This window comes from Pezoporus wallicus, unplaced genomic scaffold, assembly GCF_028554395.1.
Source record: "Pezoporus wallicus isolate ANWC-B61680 ecotype Strahan unplaced genomic scaffold, APGP_CSIRO_Pwel_v1 contig_6566, whole genome shotgun sequence".
In the NCBI taxonomy this organism is placed as follows: Eukaryota; Metazoa; Chordata; class Aves; order Psittaciformes; family Psittacidae; genus Pezoporus; species Pezoporus wallicus.
Genome location: NW_026638763.1, coordinates 1,187,428 through 1,213,668, shown reverse-complemented (window position 1 = coordinate 1,213,668; position 26,241 = coordinate 1,187,428). Strand labels below are relative to the sequence as shown.

The following is a 26,241-nucleotide window of genomic DNA, read 5'->3' as shown; positions in this document are numbered from 1 at the left end:
GGACTCTCTCCTGTGGGAAATAATGGGATGGTATTTGTTGAACTGAGCATTCTTTTGCCTGAAATACCTTTAAATTAGGAGAAACATTCATACACTTACCAGAGTTCAGAATTGGGCAAGCTTCTGTGAATATATTCTACATATTGTTGATATTTCTTCTTTATGCATTTCATTTCCTTTTAAAAATGCCCAAAGACAAGAGCCAAATATTAAGTTGAATTTTTTCATTTTACGTGTTCCTTTGATAGTTCCTGGTTAAAAAAGCACATGGAGTTTACTGACACTTATTTCCTTTCAGTTACTTAGAGGTTCTGCATTTTTAAATGGACTCCCATTTCAGCAATAGATCTATTGCCACTATACTAATTTATGAAAGTATGTATTATGTCTGTATTTTAGCATTATTGCAGTGGGTACTACCCAGATTTAAAAAATGTACTTATTTAGACTTTAAGGAATTGAATGACAATGAAATCCCTGTACATGAAGATGGTGTACCCTAGAATTTGTTATGCTTATTGCTCTCAGGAGTGTCTAATCAGGTAATGATGGCACCTGACTTCACTGTAGTCATGGTGGCTCTCAGAAGACAGAGGAAAGCCAGAAATGGCAATTATCATTCATCTCCTCTCACTGCACAGCTCCCAGAATTCAAAGGCACTTCTTTGATGGTTAGAAAGGAAAAACAAAATTGATTATTTTAAATCTCCCTGCAAAAGATAATGCTTCCTTTGCAGTACTGTTTCAAGTGTGGTGTCAACTACAGCTAGCAGTAACTGCAGGGAGTATAGTGATGTTGCGTTTCGTATGTAAATTTATGCAAAGGGTTTCTGCAAGCCTAGCAGGTGTAGTTGCCCTCAAACACTGCCAGGCACTTCCTGCTTACTCCAGGTGGCAAAGGGAAGAGAGATTCCCTCTGTTTCCCACAGCAAGAGGAAAGCATGCAGAGTGCATGTAAACAGACAAGAGACCCATAAGACATGTTTATTTCTGAAAGGCAGTAGAACTGGAAATTCTGATTCAACAAAATTCTGGCATTTCCACTGATTACTTTTAATGGAGCTCCTCCTCTGCTGGACACAAGGGGTGTTCTTTGTGAGTCTCACTATGCTCTGAAAGGATAAAATTAATCACCTAGAAATAATATAATTTTAGGATACTCTTCATCTTGATCAAAATCATCAGTGAGAAAATGAGGATAAGAAGTAAAATAGATCTACCTTGGTATCTTTATGTGATGACACACATACTTGTCCATTTATCAGCACAGACTTCTCATCCACGTGCTTTTTCCACTTCCTGATACATTGTTTTCTCCTCCACTTTCTAATAGCAGTAGACTTCAGGTCATTGTTCACTTCAAAGAGGCGTCTCTGTGCTTCTACTTTCTGTAGTAAATATCCCTTCTGCTCAAAACCCCTCCTGAGGACTGTCTGGTTGTTCCCTGTGCTGTGTTTGGTTGTTTGCACTAATAGGACTCACCCATCAGACAGCACTTACCCATGTGCCTCTCTTCCTTTGTGCTTTCCGATAGGACTTGCTATCCCGAGCTACATGCTGCTGAGTACCTGTAGATGATCCTCATATTACAGCTGAAGCTGGTCAGGTCCCAGTGTGTACCAGAAGTAATTGCAAAGTATTTAAACTTGAACCATAACTTAGAGTGGTTTATTTAGAGAACATTTTCACAGCACTTCTGATGTGCTAACGTTCTCTCACCTTTATTACAGTAAGTGATGGTATGTCTGTGTTCTGGACTGCAGCATCACGTGAAAGGGGAAAGCGTTGACACAGAATTCCCCTATTATGTTTGTAAAGCATGTTTTGACTTACCACCTTCATTATGAACCTCAGCTGCTGGGGTGCCTGAAGGAAAAATTGGCAGCAAAAGAATTGGAGCTGGGACAAGAATGATCCCTGCTTCCCTCAGGCATGAAACATTCATTATCCTGAGGCATCTCCTTTGGGCTACTGGAGTAGGTACTGATACTGCCTTGTAAATGGCATTAAGAGAGAGCTTGGAACAGATTCTTGTAGTTTTGAATCCATAATGTTTTTTAATAATAAATATTGTATTGCCTGTTTGTTCAAATGCTCAGTGCACGTACAGCTGGCTTAGAGGAGGAGGATGTTTTTGCCACAGAGCATGTACAGTCAGTACACTCTCAAAACATGCACTTTGATCCATAATATCTAGGGATTACAATAGATCAGTCATCACAATAGGTATAGCAAAAATAACCAAATTGTTGCAGCAAGTTATATCAGTTCTACATAGGGCAAAATTAGAAGCTGTTCATTGACAACTGCTAATAAAGTTGGAGGGTTCTTTTGCAGGAAGCAACAGTGAAGTTCTGAGAGAACTTCTGAGGTTCTTTCTGCATCAGTATCTTGGATTCACCTCAACTCCGGAAGAACTGGTGTCTCACCAGTTCATGCTTACTCAAAGCTGTAAAAAATGTCACAGGGATTGAGTCACGCCCAGTTGCTTGAGTTCTGGGTGTTCAGCTGCTTTGAAACAGGAGTGGTCCTTTGCCACTTAGATCACAATGCAGAAGTCAAAACTAAAAAAGGAAAAAGCTAGTGAAAAAGCATATGGTAAAGCACTGGTGCTGCCTCTCAGTAACCCTTAATCACCCTTTTTTGCCCACTCTTGATGAAAACGATTATTAAAAATAGACCACTACCCTTTCAAAGTTGTAATCAGTGCAGCTCTGTATTTTTGCTGGGATAAGTAATTCCATGTCTTGCTAAGGAGATGCGATTTTAATTTGAAACTGGGATGATTTCAATCTGATATTTCAAAAATGGGTGGTGCTTGATTAATCATCAGTCTAATAATGGACTACATCTGCATTTTTTTCCTCTGTCTTTATCATATTTTACATAATTCATTTGGCTTAATTGGACATTAAAATCTTTTTCCTTGTCATGACTACAGCAAAGTCCCTCGCCCCTGCCTGGATTCTCTTGAGATTTTTCTGCCTTCACTCACTGATGCTCAGAAAGCCCAATTCCACCCCATGGGATGGAGTGGCACAGTGGTTGGACTCTGCCATCCATGCGTGCCCCCTGTTATGTTTTCTGAGTGTACTTAGGTTTTGCATTACAGGTAACCTGAGGTAGTAACTCTCATTAGGTTTCTGATGTGCTTCATGCTGTAATGTGGGAGGTAGTGATTTCTTCTCTTAAAAATATTCACTTAAACACATAGAAAATGGTGGGAGATTTAAGTGACTTAGGACATGTCCCACAGGGAGCATCTTAGAAATGCAGATTATTCACGTCTGTCTCAGTTTGAGGTAGCTGAAGCTATTCCTCATGTTACCGCTTTTTCTACTGGGGCTTAATGGCAAGGAGCTTCAACCACACTTTTTGTACACAAAACAAACTCCTTTTACTTCGTACAGAGACTGGTAACAAGACTGGTAAGATTGGTACTAAGCTCATCAGCAATTTGTTATGCCAGAGGAATATTTAGTTATTCGAGAATAACTAAAATAGTAACTGTAAAAAGAATGAAAAAGCCAAAAGCTCATAGGAGTATTCAGAGTGATTCCATTTTATAGATTTTTAAATGGTCTGTGGCCAGATGCAGGTGAGTTTATTTAACCTATTACTTACCCCTTTCTTTTTCTTTGAATGGCACATAGCTTCAAATTATCCTTAAACTTGATTGCCTTCCTGGTTTATTTCTGCCTATTACCCCATGTCTCCAGTTCACTTGATTTAGAGCAGGCACATGACATCAAAAGAAGAAGTGGTGATACATAAAAGCTGGCTAATCAACAAAGTCGTTTTGGAGTGTTTCTAGCTTAGCAGCTGCCTAGTTATCAGTAATAATTAATGCATTTAATAATATGTCTGTGGTATGCTGAGGCTGATAGAATACCTGTTTGCATGTGTTGATGTGTTACCATCAGAACCCTATGTTTTCTAATTTCTGTCTGCAGATGAAGTCTGCTGCCTTTCCATTGGAATCTGGCAAGATATGCTACTGGGTGTTGCATTTTATGCGCTATATGTTTATACCTGCAAGATATTTATAAAAAGTCTGCAGACTATTGACAGCAAGAACTGGTTAATCTTGCTGCTAAGAAGATGGTCATCTCTTTAGAGCTGGACCATCTTCGCTCACTTGTTTCCACAGCAGCTAGCAGTGGGATGGTGCTCCCAGACCACGTTTCTCCACCACTGCTTCAGTTCAAATGGCATCTGCAAAGGTTTGGGGTGGGGCTTATCCTTTCTGATTTTGTGCACAAATCACCTTGTGAAAGAGAGCTTAAGTAACAAGGTAGAATGGTTCAGTGTGTCTGGTATATATTAATAATCTGATCACATAAATTCCTGGGAAGGGAAGGTTTGTTTACCCCTTGTGATTCTTAGGGATCTCTAGTAGAAAGGGGGAAAATATGGCAGAGAATAGGATAGCAAGATTGAAAGAGGATGGGGTATGTATCTTCTTTTATGGTAGCAAAATGAATTAAGGGAAGGAAGAACCTGTAATAGAAGTAGATCAGGTTGTTTTCCTCATAATTATGCAGCTAGTAACGATCCTTCAGTCAGGACCAGTGGGAAGGTCAAAGAGCTCTACAGTTGTACTTTGCATCAGGGACTGTCTGATCAATGTTTGCATAGTATCTGTTACAATGAAGCACTCTTGATGCTACTATGATCTATTAGCCAGACCTTGCTGTTACTTAAGAGAAGAATGTCATACTGAAAGTCCATGGGCATGACTGTTGATGAGCAGACATAGAGCACACACTAGAGTGTCTTCTATAACTACGCTGAGTGGGTTATATGCAGTCTTATTCAGACAGGCTGTCCATTGATCTAGTTCAAAATTGCTTAGTTACCAAAGGTGTAATTAAGGAGCATTTATTAAATTGAAGCATATCGGACACATACAAAAAAAGTTTGAAGACAGGCGTCTTCTAAAACAAAACCAAACCACCACCCCCACCCCCAAATAAAAGGTATATTTTACTAAAATGCCTCTATGGATAGGAAACAAATTGGGAGTAAAATGCAAGAATATTTCAAAGTCATATTAAAAGTTATGAAATAACAGGTATAAGGGATACTAGTGATTTCCTAAGTGGAATATTGATAGTGATGGACATAATCTTTGCAGAAGAAAGTGAGGTGTGGAGAGAGGATGGTGAGGTGTGGAGAGCTGGTCCAGAAGCTGAGTGAGGAATGGAGGCATCTTTTGACATGAGCATACTCAGTTCTTCTTCCATTTACTGATGTGATACATAATGATAGAAAGGAGACAGCACATTTGATCTTGTGTCCCATCCTCCTCCTTTGTAGTTGCTGCTGTGTGCCAGCTTTACCGAAACCTCTGCTTAGCTGAGATAAGCATCTTTAAGCTCTCTGAAAGTCAGGGCTTCCAAAACTGATCATCAGTTTTGCAAGAGTTGCTTTATAAAGATCAGGGGTGGGTACATTCATAGTCAATCTGGATTCCATACTGTATGAAAAGGGTGGGATGAAGAGAAGAAAGAGCTTCAGCTGTTTAGCCTGGAAAATATGGTCCATGGGGCATATGAGTAATACTGTAAGTGGAATGCATCATGGACAGGGAAGAAGGGAGGAGTATTTCTGCAAAAACACCCCTTGTATTTAACCTAAAGGATATAGTATGCATGTGAAAAAGTGCTTTTAAACTTCTGGTTTATGCTTATGGGCTGAAAAGTTTATAAATGCAAGGAAAGGCAGGTTCTTGATCAGCAGTGGAGGCTGGATAGAGGATCTCCACTAATCCGGGATTCGGTACTTTTTTTGTGGCAGACGTAGGAAAGCACTGATTGTAAGAGTAGGAGACTGGATTTGATGCCTTTCTGGTCTTATATCCAGGATGTTGCTTTGGTTTTGGTTGTTTGTTGTTTTTTTTTTTCCCCATTCAAAATTTGCTTTATTGAGATGGAGTTTAAGCCATACAACAATTTCAAGTGTAGCTATTGTATTTGGGTTTTTTTGTCATTTGTTTCCCATCCGGCATGCTTAACCTTGTTTGTATAGGCTAAACTTTATGAAAGGAACCAAATGAAATTAAAAAGAATTAGGTGGGTACAGTTGGTGAGGCAGTTAAATAAATAGCCTTTCCTCAATGCTCAGCATCACAATGCTGAGGGGGAATGTAGTTATGGTTACTGAGCTCTTCTGCAAAGCAGCAGGTGCTGAGAGCTTGCACATTGCTGGCTAAATTCTCCAAGCAATGATTACTTTGATTCTTGGTGTTACTCTGTATTACTCCCTGTAACAAGCTAGAATGGAGTTTTGACATCTCAGATCTCCTCCAAATGAACCTGAAGATTTCATTATATTTATACCATGATAGCGTTTCACAGGCCATTACTTTCTACTTGAGAAGTCAATGGATATTTTCAGATCTTAATTCCTCTATTTGCTAGATAACACCACATATTTTCTTGCAGGTATTATTTATTTGAAAAACACAACAATTAACTGAATATAAAAACACCATGGATGCAGCATCTGACCTGTGTTCTACCTGTTCCATACCATTGTGCTTCTCCTTCAAAACAGTGTATCTTAATCTAATCTTACACTCTTGCATAAATTGGAAAATATATTGACTTTGATAACTCTGGGTGCAAACCAGCTGAGCTGGTTTGGGGATTTTAAATCTTCATTTAGGAGGTTAAAATGAAAAGCAAATGTTTCTGCATGAGTAGCTAGGGGTTTCTTTCTGTTATGGTGGCGGGAATTGACTAAACAAAGTAAAATTTGGGCATTCTTTGCCCTGCCTTGTTGGATTTTTCCGTTTGTTCATATGCTACATATTCAAAATACTTCTGCCACTGTTTTAGTTGTTGACGTTTTTTTTAAATTAATATTGAAGAGAGGCATGGGGGACATGCTCCTGCTGTCTTTCCTTGCATAGGTAGTCCCTGCATGTTTCTGACTCACTGAAATGAGTGAGATTGTCCTTAGCATAGCTGTTAATGAATGATAGAGTGTCTGTTATTCTCTAATGTTATGCTTCACACTGAAAGAATGAGTAGACAAGTTAAAAATCAGAGCTAAAGGGTCATTCCTGTGTCTCTGTGAGAGAAAAAATGTGTAATCACAAGCCATGTTCTTAGGGGACACTGGTATCAGAATTCAAAATAACCTCTTTTCTCTTTTTTCTTACAGTTTCTCCTGAACTGTTCTCTTTAAAAGTCATACTGTATTGTTGCTGTTCAAGTCCCCATAGTTGTTAAGTGGCTGTGACAACCTCACATACAATAACACTGTGTGATACTCTTTCTTTTTTGCAGAAGTACAAAAATGATGCCTTTATTTTGTTCCCAACATTGACAGGGTGATTTGATTGCTTCCTGCGACTCCTCTGGTATGATGAAGCTCTGGGACATTCGGAAGTCAGTCCCTCTTTTATCTGTAGATGCAGGCCCACATCCAGCCAACCAGGCCGTCTTTGATCACACCGGTAGGATTCTATTTTCTCGTCCTCAGATGTGGTTTATTTTGAAATATTTTGAAATATTTTGTGGTTCTGAAACCAGATAGTTTGTGTGAAACAGCATAGATGTGCTCATTTTCAAGAAGAGCTGCCCAATTATGCCAGTGGTCAATACCCTTGTTTTCAATGGACTAGCTTGGCAAATTGGACTAATGATCCATATGAAATGAAAAATGTGCAGTAACAAAAAGTGCAATTTATTACAAAAGTACTTCATAAAATGCAGAATTAATCACTGGAGTTAAAAAACATAGCCACATTACCTGCATTCTAGTGATGTTTATTCTCCATTACTGTTTGTTCTTTTACTTGCAAATTCTGTAGTTGCATTTCATAACCAATCTTCTGAAATCCTCTTATAATTGCCTCAGAACTTCATTGTATTGACAGGACTGCTTACTATGCACAAAGAATTGAATTAACCAGTTCTTTTTCATCATCAAGCCTGTTTTACCATGTCAGCAATATTGTGAGTGAACATGCATTTTCATTTGAAGAGGGACTGCTGTAAACTATATGTTTTGTTTTAAAACCAATATTAATCTGCAATTCCAAAGCATGGACAACCATTCATGTTGCAGCACAGAGTTAGATCCTTGCTTAGGAAATCGTTCTTACTCAAAGGTAGTACAGTAAGATGTGATATAATAATGTATAATGTCATGTATATAGGTATATTGAAAAATAGATACATATTTGCATTATATGTTATGTGGATAAAATGTAATGCTTCAATAGAACGTGAGATATAATTCAGGAATAATTAGACAAAAATAGTTGTATGATATTTTGTCATAATGACCCACATACTGTGAAATGCATAATACCAATATACTAAATCACTTGGCAGAAAACTTTGCCATCACATTCTATATTACTTCTATAGTGATTTCACAGATTTTTCTGCTGTACCATTACATAAGATGTTTTCATTTCCAAGGGGAAAAAATTGCATTGACACTGTCCATTTTTGACAAATTTAACCACTATTCTTTTTCTGTGTGTAATTTGGAATAAGAGCTCATTTTTTGTTCAGGAGGATTTGAAGAAGTTTTGCATTTTTGTTTCTGGAGTATAATTTTGGGTCATTTGCAAAGGAATCACATCCCTGAAAAATGCTGTAGCAAGATTTGTAGCCAGATGGGAACTCTCCAGTAGATTATCAGCTTCAGGTGATCTAAAGGGGCAAATTTTTCCATCATTTGGATAAAATTCAAAATATTCTCTGCAGGAATAACCACACAACAGAGATATCAAATTGGGATGGATGATCAGAATTTAAGGTCCCTTCCAAACCTAACCATTCTGTGATTCTGTGAGGCTTAATGCAACAGGATGCAATCACACCTAACTAACAACAGAAAAAGATCTAGCTAGAAGAGACTATTGCAATTCCTGTTGTTGATAGTGCATACAGCACCTAGCCAGGGATGGAGGGCACCATCCACTTACCAAATGAACAGGCTGTATCTATTCTGAATAGGTACCTTGTACAAATACAAGCATATTAATATCTATTTGTTATAGAGCAGTATTTAATTTACTTAATGAGTGGCTGGAAGGAATGGACTTTCTGCCCCACATCCGGGAGGAATGATCTGGTATTCTTTAGCAAAGCTGTCCTTGCTTGGGTGCAGCTGCTTTGGGTACTGTTTGCAATGCAGTGTGGGACCCAGTCTGATGTGAATATCTCTGGGACCTGGGTTTGTGGATGTTCAACTCATGCAGATACCATGTTGTCATAGCTTTTTGTTTTGTTTTGTTTTGTTTTTTTGCTAAACCATTATGGTCTGAGTAATCCTAAAAGAGTCCTTGATGCATCAGTGAGAAAGTCTGAATGATGTGCTTGCCTGCAACAACAGAGAGCTAGATGGATAATTCAGCAGGTTCCTGCATTGTTTGTCTAAACAGTAATTCATGAATTTGGTCAATCTAAACTACTCAGTCAGTCATTTGAGTGGAGTTAACTAAAAATAATAACCATGTTGAAATACGTCAAACAGCCAGAATATTCCAAATATAAATACGGATGGGAGAATATATCCTGTGTTTAACTAACAGCCTGTTGGGCATGGGACATCTGTCTCATTTGGGACCTCTGTCTGTGGAGGAGCTTGGGTGGATTTTTCTGACCTTAGCAAAATGTGGCTTAACTTCCATCTGTATCCTTCAGGCTCTCATGGTGATGTTATACCACTTAGTGTAATAACTTGATGGCATTTATAGTCATAGACTGGAAAGAAGTTGTTCATCATCTTACAGGTAGGCTTAATTACCAGATCAGAGAGCCATGGTGGAGCAGTTCTTTTACTTCTGCCCCATAATTATTTAAATTATAGCTGATAATGAAGGGGTTTATGAAATGTTTGGCAGTATCAGCAAGCAGGATTGAGGTCAGAGATAGTAAGTTCCCAGCTAATGGAAGATTTTTGTTTGGTTTTCCTTTGTATTGTTTTCAGGTAATTAGCATTGCAAATGTAATGTAGACAACCACATCTCACCTTCTGTTTTGAAGTGGCACTATCTTTTGTTGATATGATATGCACTGGATGGGAGTTGCTTATCAAAGAGCTACTATCAAGAGTGAGTTTGTAAATTACAGGGATTCTTCTGAAGGCATTACTGGGGCTGGTCCTTTCTAACTCTGGTGATCTCAATGCTATTATTTGTGGCATGAATGCTTGACTATAAAATTTTATCAGAGCCACACTCAGATCCCAAATAAGTTAATGAAAAAAAGTTGTGTATAAATCTTTAGCCAGGCTCTGCCTTAGCTTTTCTTCAGGTCAGCTTACAGGTGGACATCTGATACGGCATACTTGTGAATGAGGAGAAATAATTACATGATTAATTACCATTGCACTTTATGGGGATTTTCTGCTTTCCCCCGGTCTTTCTCTTGCCATGAGAGCTGGGGCTGGAGCTGGCCAGGACTCAGTCCACTGCAGTAGTGATCTTCAATATTATACAGAAATATTATTCAATATTATTGAATATTATTCAATATTATATCAGAAATACAAATGAACATGTCCTTTGAATTCTGTGTGCTGTGAATGGCCTCAGAGATGGGACCAACTGTCATCACTGTGCAAGACAGACCCCAATGTATCTGATTTTTAAACTAAAAATCACTTATTTTTTCATATGCAAGTTAACCAGCATTTCCATATGCTTATATCCTGTGTAGTGTTCCCTTAAACACCTTTTTGTCATCACCTTTTGTGTTTCCACTTGCTGTTTAGAAAACAATATAACTGATCACAACACAATGTTGCATGCGTAAGAGAGAAGCTGTAGAGGATTCTATATGCTACAGCATATTTATTTATTATCATAACAAAACAAAACAAACCAACCCCACTACAACAGGAAAGGTGCAAAATCAATAGCAGTTACAATAAGGCCAAGGGAAAGCAAACAATATTTGGAAAGATACACTGCTGTATTTTGATATCTGGAGATACAATGAGGTGTTATCACTTAACCTGCCTCCATCCAAGTCTTGATCTTGGCACTAAAGATGTGTGAAGGGTATGTGATTTTTCTGCCAGAGCATGAATAAATAGCCTTACAATGCCTCTGAACATCAAAAAGGGCAATAAGTACCTGTTTTATTTAGAGGGAAAGTATCTTAAAATAATGTAGAGGTTGTAAATTAATGTGAAAGTTGAGAAATGCCAGGATCAATGTTACCTTGTGATAGAAGTGGTTTATATCAGGGGACAGGAATTCTGGTGGTTCAAGAGACATGGTGTTTTAGGAAGTGACTGTGGAACAAATGGTACCACTGTTAACCATCGTGGAGTCAGGGTAACTGCTCAGTGTTGCTATCTAAAAGCGAGCTTCATTTGCTTAATTACACATCACATGACATTACACAGGACCATTATCATTAAGGCAGCCATTAGCCCAATGGGTGACAATTGTTTGCTGTTGGATCTGGAGCTGGTTTTGGTGCTAAATAGTGGTCTAAAGAATTAGTTTATATTACCCATCATTTACTGAATACAGAATTATTGATGGGATTTTCTGGGATGATATTGCTGAAGCAATTTCAATATTTGCATTTGGCATTATTTGGGCTATTACGGATAATATTAAAGCCATGGGAGATTCAGACAGGCCTCAAGAGGGATGGAGGCATGGAGATTAAACCTTAGATTGTCAGAATTTCTCATGGTGTTGAGTATTCAGATAAAGTTCCAGAATTACAGTTTTCAGATTCCTTATCTGATAGCAATTTCTGTGCTTAGAACAGAACTGACAGAAATAGTCCTTGTAAATTAAGGGGGAAAATTCAGAAATATAAATTGTATTTTTCAATTCATATGTGCCTGGTTGATTATATATTCTATTTCTTAAAGAAAACATAAATAATATTGATTTATTATATGGCAGTCTCATTTATTTAGAGGTATGATCTTGCTTTGAGGGGCCCACTTATTTTTGTCTTCTATTTCCTCAGTTTTGGTTGGCATATTGGCTGCAAAGACAAGCTGATATTGAGGTGCCTGATACCTGTTTTTTATCTTTCTTTTGTTCACATTTTGTTAATTGATATTGCTCAACTGGCACTGAGCAGATAAAGCTTCATCTTTGCAGGGCAGGGGAGGGATATTTCCAGGATGGAAGAAGCTCTCTGTTGCTGGGAATCTGTACAGTGGACTTTGCAGTTGGCGGCTGGATGTAGGGAGAGCAGGGTCTGCACCTGCACCTCTTCCATCTCAGGAGGGGTCTGTCTCCAGGAATCAACAGAACCAGAGAAGGGCAAGATCTTGACTCATTATCTTACCTTTTTTTGCAGTTTCTGAAGCTTGCTTTTTTATATATCTCCCTCTTTTTTACAGTTAAACTTGTGCTTGCTGAGAGAAAAATCCTTCAGTGCAGAATTTACCACAGTAATCTTTTTAGCAGCATCTGGTTTTGTCCATATAGTGCAATTGCGTGCTGACATTAATGTGTGTTTTTCCCTATGACCCCCATTTCTGACTAAAAAGCTTTTTTCATTACAACACCTTATTGCTCTGTGTTCTTTAATCTCTGAGGCAGATTACCTGATAACATCAATTGATTCCTTAGGGTGCTTTTTCCCTAGTAGCTTGAAACAAGTCTCTACCTCAGTCCTGACTATGTGTATGCTGTCACAGGCAAGTCTCAATTTGGGCAATTTTTACTTGATTTAAGTTATTTCTGATTAATGCAAACTTCTGATTACTGATTCTGGGTATTGAGAAAAAAGAAAACATAAAGAATGAAACAAGGGCTTAAGTAAACACTTTTCTTCCCTGTTTCCCAGTCTCAGCTTAAACCAAACATTTGGCAGGGCTGCATGTAAATTAATTGGAGGCTTATGTGTAATTGGGTGTCAGTGCCTAAACTGATTGGGCACACATGCATGAACTGGTGGGGCATTCATGCATAAGATCATTGGGACCTCATGCATGAGCTAATTGGGTGTCTGTGCATGTATTCGTTGGACACTCATGCAGGACTGTAGTAAACTCTGCAAATTGATGCCTAATATGCAAAGAGAGCTTGATATAGAGATAGATTGAAATAGAATCATCGAATAGTTAGGGTTGGAAAGGACCTTAAGATCATCAAGTTCCAACCCGCCTGCCATGGCCAGGGACACCTCACACTGAACCATGTCACCCAAGGCTCTGTCCAACCTGGCCATGAACACTGCCAGGGATGGAGCATTCACAGCCTCCCTGGGCAACCCATTCCAGTCCTCAACACCCTTACAGTAAAGAACTTCTTCCTTATATCCAATCTAAACTTCCCCTGTTTAAGTTTTAACCCGTTACCCCTTGTCCTATCACTACCATCCCCAATGAAGAGTCCCTCCCCAGCATCCCTATAAGCCCCCTTCAGATACTGGAAGGCTGCTATGAGGTCTCCAAGCAGCCTTCTCTTCTCCAGGCTGAACAGCCCCAACTTCTCAGCCTGTCTTCATAGAGGAGGTGCTCCAGTCCCCTGATCATCCTTGTGGCCTCCTCTGGACTTGTTCCAACAGATCCATGTCCTTTTTATGCTGAGAACACCAGAACTGCACACAATACTCCAGGTGAGGTCTCACAAGAGCAGAGTAGAGGGGCAGGATCACCTCCTTCAACCTGCTGGTCACGCTCCTTTTGATGCAGCCCGGGATACAGTTGGCTTTCTGGGCTGCGAGCGCACACTGAAGCCAGCTCATGTTCATTTTCTCATCAACCAACACCCCCAAGTCCTTTTCCTCAGGGCTGCTCTGAATCTCTTCTCTGCCCAACCTGTAGCTGTGCCTGGGATTGCTCCCACCCAGGTGGAGGACCTTGTCCTTGGCATGGTTAAACTTCATGAGGTTGACATCAGCCCAACTCACAAGCATGTCCAGGTCCCTCTGGATGGCATTCCTTCCCTCCAGTGTATCAACCGAACCACACAGCTTGGTGTCATCGGCAAACTTGCTGAGGGCGCACTCAATCCCACTGTCCATGTCAGAGACAAAGATGTTAAACAAGACCGGTCCCAACACCGATCCCTGAGGGACGCCACTCATCTCCAGCCGGATACTGAGCCATTGACCACAACTCTTTGTGTGTGGCCATCCCGGCAGTTCTTTATCCACCGAGTGGTCCATCCATCAAATTGATGTCTCTCCGATTTAGAGACAAGGATGTCGTGCGGGACAGTGTCGAACGCTTTGCACAAGTCCAGGTAGATGAGATCAACTGCTCTACCCCTGTGCATCAGTTCTGTAGCCCCATCATAGAAGGCCACCAAATTGGTCAGGCAGGATTTCCCCTTAGTAGCAACTCCCCCTCCCCGCCTGCCAGGCCTGTCTCTTCTAAATAGCCTGTAACCTTCCATTCCAACACTCCAGTCACAGGAGCCATCCCACCATGTTTCTGCTATGCCTATTATATCATACCCCCGTAGATGTGCATGCATCTCGAGTTCCTCTTGTTTGTTCCCCATACTATGGGCATTTGTATAGAGGCATCTGAGCTGAGCTCCAAATAAAGCCAGCTCATTGGCTGGAGCAGCTGAAATATCTCTACATTGCTGCAAGCATTTATTATAGGTGCTGGAAAGAGGTACAGGTATAAGTCTTTGGATTTGTCCTGGCACTTGCTTTTTTACACAGATCTAAAACAACTCCCAGTTCTGGTTATTAATCAGTTTGGACTTGCTACAGTGGTATAGCTTCACCTAACAGGGCAACAAGGGGATCAAGCCATGGTTTTAGGAAACATCTTTCTTATTCCTTTGAAACATTGGAATGTTTCTCTCTAGAAAAGTGAGACTCGTTCTTCCTTATTTTGCTGCCTGCTTGGCTTCTCGTTTAGGCTTTTCTCAGGTCTATTCATAACACATAAGCTACAGTCTTGTACGTCACTTATTCCTTTCCTTTCTCCCATCATGAATTGTTTAATATCTGTCCCATTAGAACCCTTTTCTTTGCTATGGGTCCAGCACAGCAAGATCTGTGTGTTTTCACTGCATCCTTACACACTCTTTCCTATACAAAATAAGGATTCCCATGTTCTGTTTCTTGGAAATACAACTGAGCCAAATTCCTACAGGTTTTGCTTGATGAGCACAAATCCAGCCACTGCATCTCTCAGTTCTTCATTCTTTATCTGGTGATCAGCACTTTTAATTTGACTTCACTTTCTTGGCTTCAGCTCGTCTCTAAGTGCTGTGTCAGTGCTCTGTGTCTGATCACTGTTCTTGTGCATGTCTCGTCCGCCAGGCCAGTGCAGGGGACACTACAGACACTGAGCCAAGTGGTAATCAGTCACAAAAACCAACCTTCCTTCCTTCTATCTCTCCAAAATGGGATGGAGTTAAATGCTGAAGTTATTTTCCTTACACTGGCAGTTTGCAAGCGATGGTGCTTCTTCACATCTTGTCCATCTCTCTTTTTCTTGTCACTCCAAACTTGAGTATCCCTTTATAAAACTTTTCCTGACCAAGGAACCATCAATCAACAATCAGACAAGGATTACAGGAAGAATGAAAGACACCTTTGTGATATGTGTTTGTCTGAATTTACATTTCTGCTTGATCTCTGGGAATCGCTTTAAGGGTGGTGAGGCCCTGGCACAGGTTGCTCAGAGAAGCTGTGGCTTCCCCATTCCTCATAGTGTTCAAGGCCAGGTTAGATGGGGCTTGGAGCAACCTGCTGTAGTGGAAGTGATGCGCGGATTGACTCCACAACTCGTTAAAGTTGTAAAGTAGGTATGCTTTTTATTCAGCGCTGAGACGCACGGGGATAATTCCTCAAAGTCGTGCGTACCTCAGTGTTGTTTCCCTCTACATTTATTCGCTAAAGTTATATATATATTCATAAGGTTGTGCAACACGCCTATACATATTCATGTCCTATCCCCGCTTCGTATTATAATGAGCCAAAAGGTCCTCTGCACCTGCGCAGTGCCCCCTCTGGTCATGGGCAGGGGTCTCAAGATGAAGTAACTGAGTCTTCCTCCTGTGGGTAGGGGTCTTCAAGATGAAGTAAATGAGTCTTCCTCTTCTTGCACTTTTCACCTTTCAGTCTTCACATATGGCCGTAGGGTTTGGTCGGTATCCCAGCCATAAACCATCTGCCTCTCCCCCTTAGCAGTAGATTCAGGCATCTGCTTTTCCTTATCAATAGCTGCTTATCAATAGGATCAAATGTCTGCTTTTCCTTATCAATAGGACCAGGTGCCTTTGTTCTGCTTAGCAGGCATTTACAACAGACAGTACTTTTGTTTAAGCAAGGAAATTCCTCTAACCGCCTTGTACAACCCCCCTGTACAACCCCCCTGTACATTGGTCAACTCTCTGCATCAGAAGGTGTCCCTGCCCATGGCAGGGGGTTGCAAATAGGTGAACCTTAAGGCTCCTTCCAACCCAAACCCTTCTATGATTCTATGTAATAAACTTTCTGGTCCACCATTTGCTGATGAAGCTGGTTTTATGCAAGCAAAAGATTTTTACAACTGATTCCTGGGGTAGAGGAAATGGTGGTGGGCTGGTTCACCTCACCCACACTAGTAGAAAGTTTTTTGTGCTTTTCCTTCAATCTAAAATTCCACGCTTTGGCAGAGCTTTACAATAAGCAAATGCTGTTGCCCTGACTGTGTGCTCTTAGACAGTGCACCGATATTGATGTTTTGTCCCTAGGTAGCCTGCCCATCCTGGGTGTTTGAACCGATGAATCCATCAGTGGACTCCCTGGAGAGAGTCCTATGTGGTCTGAATTGGTTTACACACCCCATGACCTATTTTCTGGTCCTGATCATGCTACTTGGTCTTGGAAGTTAGATGGGTAACACGTCCATGTCAGCCCTCTTTCTCTGAGAAGTACTTACAACGTTTGTTGGCCATCCTTAATTATTCCTATGGTCAGCATGGGAAAAGGATGTGCTGGAAGACTACATTATTCAACAGCAATGCCTTGTCTCATAATTCTCAGTTCTCCCTTCAGTCCTGCTGTATTTCATTCCTCTTGTTCTCAACATTTGTTTTCCTGACCTAATTTGGAGGCGGTGGATAGACAGGAACTTGCAGAAATATGAGCTGATTGACGGATCATTTTGTCTCCTTGTTTCATGGGGGTATGAAACTATCACTCTCCTTTTTTCCTGACTGTTGCAGTTTTTCAAAAGGGAAAAAGTTGGCAATGATTTTTTTCCCCTTTGTTGACCAGGAGAACAGTTGTGCCACACATTATATCTGTTGTGTCATTTTTCAACATGAACAAACTCTACAATATTTAAATATTCTAGAAAGAAAAGGGGCTCTTAAGACATATGACTTTATTTTCAGCAAACACATAATTTAAAATGTTTGAAATATATGTCCTTTGAAAAGAAAAGGCAGGTGGAAAAAGTAGAAACCCCTTATTTTACATTTGTTGCCCTAGCTGCAGGTTAATATTTTGTCTCTGGCTGTGTTTTCTTTGCTGAGCTAATGAGGGTGGGGACTGTGTACTACTGCAGGCGATTGCTTTGAGCACTGAGCACTTTGAAGAGATTAGCCCCATTGATATTCCCTTCATCTTTGTTACAGAGAAATCCTTCCCTCCCTGGAGTGCAAGACGATGGACAGGCGTTTAATAGAGCCAGCCTTTTTCAAGTAGATACCATACTAAATATTTCCATCTCACTTGCCTGCATATACTAGTATAAAAAAAAAATGTTTTGGAAGCCAGGGTGGTTCCTCATTAGAGCATTATATTGACCTGTTAGGGGATTTTTGAGGACCTCAGATTGAATGGGTTATTATCTGACTGGTTCAATGTTGTTCTTCAAGGAGAAGCAACATTTTCAGCTGTTCAGGCAGTCAGCCAAAACATGGTGATGTGCAAATTGTTTGCTCCAAAAGTAAATGAAGGTAATGTCCACATGATTTTTGCCATCCTTGTATTAAACTAACAGAAGCTGAAAACTGGAGCTTTATGCATCCCAGGTGGGGCATAACTGTTGAAAACTTGGATTTTCTAGCAGCTACCCACAAACTGAATTAAAATGGATTGCAACAAGTTGGTTTTCTTCAAATCCCATTTAAAGTAGGCACAAGTCTTAATAATGTATTCAACATCTCATCTCTAGCATTTACTGCTTTTGTAACTTTACTAGGTGCATGCATTGCATTGCATTTTATATATATTGTTTATATTAATTCCAGCTTACAGAGTGCTGCAATTAGCAAATTCCCACTTTGAGTGTATTTACAGGGATACAGTGAGAACTCCTTTCTTTCACTCAAACTGCACAGCTCCATCTCAAGGCTGGCTTAGATACAAGAGCTTCATCTCCTGATTAACTTGTATCCTGTAGATAGTCAGAGAGAAAGGACCTCTGAAGGTCAACACAGCCTTTCTTCCATGAAAGGACAACTATCCAGGTCTTGTGTTTTGAGTAAGGCATCTCTATTGGATGTAAAGAAATGAATCAATACTGCATTCATCATTCATATTCTGTACTAAAAGAAAAGGATTTTTTTTAAATAAGGCTATTATATTGACCTAGTATTTTTGTGCTATGTGTTAAACATACAAGATAGGACAGCCACGGCATTTTCTGCCAAGGACTGGGAATCTGAAAGGGGACAGTGATATTCATCTTCATCAAGGAGATGTGGAGATTTTCATTAGGAACTAAAAGTCATTAGTGAGCTGGTAGCTTTGTGGACTTATCCAGAATTGTATTGGGAGGGTAGAACATATAAAAAGAAGAAACTGGGCAGTTTTATTTAAGGGAAGCAAATATTTAGGGTGGAGACAGAGTCCACTGGGATTGGATGCTTTGGAGAAAACAATAATTCTTGTGACAACCTAAGTAACTCCAGTGCGTTTTTCAGATGTAAGGATAATTTAGGTGATGTGGTCTATTTAGCCATCATTCTTTTCCCTTGCAAGAAGTAAAGTTCATATCTTGAATGAAAACTTCGAAATGAAATGTCAGAATCTTTCATGTAAAAAAATATCTCTAAACCAACCTGTAAATGGTATTTAACTTTCCACTTTGGGGGGATAAAAACTATGCCAGTCTATGATGAGTTTGAATAACGCATTTTCAAGTAACTCAAGACCTAAATTTTTGTCAACCTTCCTATTTTTTCCAAAATTCATTTTTAAAAGTAACTGAACTCTAAAAGAAAATTATTCACCTTTGGATATATGTATTGGATTACAAGAAAGTTGTTTTGATTCCTTGAACAGTATTCCACTTGGTAAACAAAATATATTCATGAGCTAGTTCTTTTCAGCACTTGGAAAGTGGCACCTCTTTTCAAGAAAGAGATCATCTTGAAATTAAAAGTATGCTGTCCTTAGCCGTTTTTTACTTTTATTTTATTGACAAGTTGTCACAGGAGCTAAAACACATAATCATCAATATAAGTGATCCATGAGGCTATGCAAAATAAATTGATTACCAATATAATCTCCATACAGATGTCCTAGGAGTGCTTGTCATTTTTTCTATGAACCACTCTGGGAGTCTTGCTTGAATTTCTTTGGCCAAGTAGAAGAAGATGACTGAGACAAAGTTCAGGGCTTCTCTGCAGTTATTCCATTGCTACCAGCAGGTAGAACTGGGTGAAATGATGTACAGGGAAAGACATCAAGTTTGCTGAAAAGTACAAACTGCGAAAGAACTGCTCCTACCACAGTATCTGCCAGCCTCTTTTTGTTAAGCCTGCATGCCAGCAAAAGAAACCCATTGGCTTGAAATGAATTTGAGACCTGAGATAAATTTCCCTTTGTCATGAAAGCAGGATTTTAACTTCTTTGGGTTTATTGTTGTTCCAATATTAAGAAAATCATGATTTGGATGCCTTTGATGCATTTAACTTATGCTTATGCAGAACTATTCCCCAGAAAAAATTGGCTGCAATTTTAGAATTAGATAAGTGACCTAAAAGAGAGAATGCAAAACTTGTATATCCACTTTCTCCAGGTGGGTATTCACTAGGAAGCCTTCAAACTGCTCATAAATATTGCCTGTCCTATTGTAAAAGCTCACACCAGCAAGCACACGCTCATTTCCTGGGCAGATGATAGACATTTTTTTTGTGGTGAGACTTTGGGACAACAAGATGAAGTATTTCAATTCCTTTTCTTTGTCTGGGGCAAAATACTATATATAATGGTGAATGAGAAAATAAAGAAGAAAAGAAGTTACAGAAACAACTTCCAAAGCCTGACTTGGGTATTTGAACTGTTTCGGTTTTTCACCTGGAATGAACTTTATTTCTTTGCTTGTCTTTCAACTGGTGACAGTATCTCCTACGTATAGAATCACAGAATCAACTAGGTTGGAAAAGACCTTTAAAATCATCAAGTCTGCTTTGTCAGTATCCCATCTCTGGCAGCAAGCAGGAGGTGATGCTTAGGGAAAATAGATAAAAACACAGTGAGTAAACGCTGAGGTTTCTCTGTTACTCTTCTCCAATGCCCTGTGGATTAGGACCTCCCAGAGCTGGTGATTGGTCTGGCCTTCATGGATCTCTCTTCTGTTAAACTGGTCTCCTCTTTTGATTTGGAACTTCTGTATATTTCAGCTACCAATAGATCCTATAGCAGTGACAAATACTTCCCTGCCTTTGCTTTAAATCTCTTAATGATACATTCTGATACTCATAATGTGGGAATTATTAAATAATTGTTCCTTTTCAACCTTTTCATGCTGACACATCCTCCCCTAAGCTCTTTGCAGAGCTGAAGAGGCTGTGTCTCTTTAATCACCCTGACACATAAGCCATTACTCATCTTTCTTCATTTGTTGCCCTTGTGTAAATCTCGTTTCAGGTATATTTTTTTCAGAAACAAAGGAGAGGGCTGAGGCCTGCATGATCCATTTAAGATGTGCTTAAATCGTGGTTTTAAATGGAGGCCTAATGGGGTTTCCTTATAGGTAGCTTCCCTCCCCCCCCCCCCCAATAAATCTTGACATTATGTCAAGCTGATGCTTTATAAGTATCTGCGGCGACTGTGAGATCCATCTTCTGAATGACAAAGGATGCTCTCCTTGTTTGATTTGTATCTTGCTGGATTTGTATAATTAAGGATATTTTCTTTTCATTTGAATCATTTTGGGATTCAGTTTCATCTGCCACTTTATTACTTAATCCGGTAGCATCTTGAGATTAATCAGTGAGCATGCAGCATGCTGTTGTCTTGAAAAACTTGAATAATTTTATGCTGTCAATGAATGTCATCTCAATATTCACCTTTCCACCCTTTAGAAAATACTTACGAATGTGCTGACTAGCTGTCCTGGGTTCAGCAGTAGCAGTCATGTTTCTCCTCCTTGGTAGCTGGTGCAGTGCTGTGTTTTGACTTTCGGCTCGGGAACAGAGCTGATAGCGATGTTTTGGTTTGGCCAAGGACTTTGTGAGCCTCATGCTCTGCCAGGGGGAGGGGAAGCCAGGAGGAAGCAGAGACAGGACACCTGACCCAAACTGACCAAAGAGGTATTCCATACCACAGCACGTCATGCCCAGGATGTAACTGGGAGTTAGCCGGAAGGGCTGGGAGACTGCAGGGTTGGAGGAGGTATCGGTCGGTGCTTGGTTGGGCTTGGGGGCGAGTTATCGGTCGGCTGGTGCTGAGGTGTTGTATTCTCTCCCTTGTTATTTCCTTTATCATTATTATCACTGGTGGTAGCAGTAGTGGTTTGTGTTATACCTTAGTTACTAAACTGTTCTTATCTCAACCCGTGGGAGTTGCATTCTTTTCGATTCTCCTCTCCGTCCCTCCGAGAGCAGGGGGAGGGCAAGAAAAGGGGGGGAAGTGAGCGAACAAATTACCTGACTGGGTTTAAACCACGACACTAGCACAGGTCCCAGAACAGATGTCACATTCTTCTTTTCTTTGCTTTCCCTCTTCTCACTTCATTGTCAAAAGCTTTGGGGAATTCAAGTATCTTATGTCAGTCAGGTGATCCTTACTCCTGTGTTTCTCTGGTAAGTCTTTGCTACGGTGTACCATTTTTCCATGCATCAACTAAATCCATTCCTTACTATGCAATTGAGTTTATTAGACTTGTAAAGAGATCAGAGGTACCAGTTGACAGGTCCTGAAGCTCTTTTCAGAAGTTACTGTAATGTTTGCCACCTTCTGTTCCTCTGCTCCTTGGACCAGGTTAAACAATACGTCTTGTACTTCAGTAGCAATTTCAGTTAATTTCATTTTTAAGGTTTTATAAAACTCCTGTTTGAATACCCTCTGATTCTGACAAATATTTAATCACTTTACTATCAGATTTTGGACTTCTGCTCTCTGTTTCAAACAAAACAACAAACCAGCCTGACCAGGGCATGTCTCAGGAGTTACAAATGCAGTCAGCCGTCTGTATAGCTCTTCTTGCTGGTGCGATTGAAGCTGGTTGGATATGGTTGAAATAATGCACAGGTGGCTTTGCAATCCATCACAGAGGAGAGGGATTTAGACTCTGGGTACATAGGGCACCTGGCTTTCTGTGCGTGACCTCATGTTTCAAGGAATGAATGATTATTGCCAGTGTCAGCAATTATTGCCAGAAATTGCTGTGTCAGCAATTCGTTCAACCAGAGACCTCTATCTATATAATGTAAGATGCTTTTGTTTCTCAGCTGGATGTGCCTCTGAAGTTGGATGGTAACATTGAAGTTGGATGTTAAGATCAGGAGTTAAACTGTTAACACTGTCCTTGGAATGTGAGAGTCATTGAATTTGAGAATTTCATTGTGCATTCCATAAAAAAGCAGAACTTTAAATATAGTCTAATTCATTGCTTTCCCTGGCTTCCTTGCCAGAACTGTAGTAGTTGATAACAGCCTTTTACTCATGATCATCCCTTTCTGTATTCCAGGCTACAGTCACAGCTGTCTACTTCAAACTCTAATACACGCTTACATGTATATTATCTATTTATCAAAACAGGTCTCTGCTTACATCAGTGGAATTAGCCCTGTCTATTTCGTGTCCAGTATTTGAGGGCTTTTATTTTTTTTGTGTATTCTTTTTCCTTCAACTTCATACACTAGGCAGTCAACCTGAATGACATCAGAATGTCTCTGGTAATAATTAATTAATACTTTAACTGTGCTTGCAAGCTGAGTTTAGGCACTGCCACAGTAGAGTTGCTGAGAGTCATCGGCTGATGGACCAGCAAAATATGGGCTTCATTTAAGCAGATGAACCCTCTGAGTCACCCCATAGGGAGGGGAGATCTGAACCAGCGTTTGCCTTGCTCAGCCTGAGAGGACTCCTCCACTTTTCTCCCTGAACTGTGAATCTAAATGCCAGGATTGAGTGAACTCCCTGGCTTCAGGAACACATGGCCTTCCCATTACAGCTTCTGCAGGTGATCTGAAGCATTTGAGTCTGGGACTGCTGAGCCTTATGATACAGATACTGTGATTGTTGTATGCTCCTGTGGCCTGGGTTCAGCAGTAGCAGTCATTTTTCTCCTTCTTGGTAGCTGGTGCAGTGCTGTGTTTTGACTTTCGGCCTGGGAACAGAGCTGATAGCGATGTTTTGGTTTGGCCAAGGACTTTGTGAGCCTCATGCTCTGCCAGGGAGGAGGGGAAGCCGGGAGGAAGCAGAGACAGGACACCTGACCCAAACTGACCAAAGAGGTATTCCATACCACAGCACGTCATGCCCAGGAGGTAACTGGGAGTTACCTGGAAGGGCTGGGGGACTGCACGGTTGGAGGAAGTATGGGTCGGTGCTTGGTCGGGCTGGGGGGGGGCGAGTTATCAGTCGGCTGGTGGTGAGATGTTGTATTCTCTTCCCTTGTTATTTCCTTTATCATTGTTATTATTGGTGGTAGCAGTAGTGGTTTGTGTTATACCTTAGTTACTAAACTGTTCTTATTTCAACCCATGGGAGTTGCATTCTTTTCGATTCTCCTCTCTGTCCCTCTGGGAGTAGGGGGAGGGCAAGAAGGGGGAAGGGGGGGGTAGGGAGTGAACAAGCTGTCTGACTGGGTTTAAACCACAACATCCTGTAATTTTTAGTTATTAACGCATTTATTGTAGATTTTTCTTAGAATATTTGTGTTAATTAGTAGACTACTCTGATGCTTGATAGAACACTGCAGGAATGATAACCCAAAATCAAAGTTATTGAGTACAGTGGCAAAGTTACTGAGTACTTCTTCCCTGGCATCAGAGCAAAACATAGGGAAAGGAAACAGGAAAGGAAATTGATATGGAGAACCAACCCCACAGAAATCATTAAACATCACCACACTCAGAACATGCCAGCAAAAGCCAGAAAAAAAGATGCTCTCTTAAAGTATCACCCAGAAGCCTAGCTGTAGGTAAATCTAAAGTTTGGAGAGAAAACTGACATTGTTTGCTGGGAAGTGCTGAACCATCCCCATGGCATCACCAGCCTTGTGCAGCAGGTTCACTGCAGCAAGCTGTGACTTAGGGGACCATGGTAGAGGGCATCTTGAGTCTCAGTGTTGGTCCTTGCAAGGGAAGAGAAGTCTGAGCCTCACATCTCCACAAAAGATTTCTTCTTGGCTTCTTGACATACTGCGACAACACTCTCTGGATTTCTGTTACTAGAGTCCAACCTAACCAGCTTCAGCCACCTTATGGTCTAGCAGGAGCCATACTGTCTGTAAGGGATATTTTCTGAGACTGTAGGAGACCCAACTAAGATGATGCGGTCTGATGCAGCAGAAGGCTTCGCTGTTTGTTACTTGCCCCTTAGGTTGGACATCTCAGCTCTGTGATGTTTTTCAAACGCAGCTTCTCTGGGAGTCCTAGTTTGAATTGCCTCTCTGCATGCATGATGCCAGCCTGAGGGCTTGTGAGGCTACCTGCACTAAGCAGGGACTCTGTTACATATTTTATAATGATTCCTTTTCATGCCTTGCTCGTTTGTTTGCTGTCATTATTTTCCGTTTACTGCTATAAACACTCTTCTGTTCTTCTGTTTGAAGTTCACTGCTATGATTTGTCCTGATGTTCTCTGCAATTACAAGTTTTAGTACTACTGAAGTGAATGTCTGAATAATTCAGTGGAATGGATCCAAAATGACACAGACTGGATTGCTCAACAGATGAGAGCACAATCACACCCATTAACACGGAGCTGACATTCACCTTATGTACAAGTACGTGCAGATTACAGTTCTTTGGCTCTATACAGTTTTGCTCTTAACATACATATTCACAGTCTCTTTGGCCTTTTTAGAATGATGCGCCAAGGGCTGGACAAGGTTTTATTACCAGAAGGTCTCCCGTTAGGTATGTGGTGCTGTTTTTTCTGTTATGAGATGGCAGAGTGAGCATTAGGGTCCTGTCACTTTAAAATGGTAGATACCATGTGCCCAGTTACTAGCATGGCTCTACCAGCTGCACTATAAGCACTGCAGTTGTTGTATATGCAATGTTGTACCTTCATGTTGTACATGCAATTACATGTTGTACATGTAATTGAAGTGTGCTGTGCTGGACTTCTTTCTAATGTTAACTGAATTTGTATTTTCTTATAATTTATGGAGGAGAGGTGAGAACTGTACTCCAGTACAGCCTGGCCATCATCATGAAAACACACCGCTTGTCACTTTGTCCTCTCCAGAAAAGGAACATCTGAAATAGTTGCAGTACAGAACATACGTGCAGTGTAGCCCAGTGAAAATGAATTCAAGCATTTCCTTTCTTTGGTTGTATTGGGCCAGCAAGACCAAAACCAGCTTTTTATGCTCAGTGATTTAAAAGCAGCAAGCACACCTCAACCCATCTACCACCAATTAGTCCATTTTGGTATTTCTAAACAAAACAAACACTTCTAAAGGAGCTATTGTGAACAGATGGAGTGACAAGTCCCCTTTTTAAGTAGTTTGTTTGAAGAAAATGTATTGTTTCCATTTAGAGTCAAACTACTATTTGCTTAAATTACATTTATATTTGGTCATTATATTGTGAGCATCTGAAATGTACAAAATATTAAGAATAATTAAGCATATACCCTGGTGAGTCTGAAAAATCATATATAAGAAAGCAGCTATCTGTGCAGCTGCCAATTCTACTTATATAGCCCATCTGTTTATATTTACGCCTGTTCCCTAAAGAAAAATACATCTTATGTGAAGAATTCCCACCAGATCCCTCAGACATTTTATCATTCAAGAATGTTCTTCCTATTTGTTCTCTCTTTCCTTTATAAGAAACTATAGAATTAATGTTTTCAGTGCTGTCTCTTAGAACATTTACAAGACAAATACTAGACTGAGCATATAAAATTAAATGAGTTT

The 26,241-nt window shown here is 40.3% G+C and overlaps 1 protein-coding gene across 1 annotated transcript in view; it reads left to right on the top strand.

The window, feature by feature from the left end:
- SPAG16 (sperm associated antigen 16) overlaps nt 1–26,241 on the top strand; it is a 430,349-nt gene that overhangs the window by 308,483 nt on the left and 95,625 nt on the right. Inside the window, exon 15 of the mRNA XM_057412371.1 lies at nt 7,339–7,465. Coding sequence (XP_057268354.1) covers nt 7,339–7,465 — 127 coding nt within the window. The remainder of the gene's footprint in view (nt 1–7,338; nt 7,466–26,241) is intronic.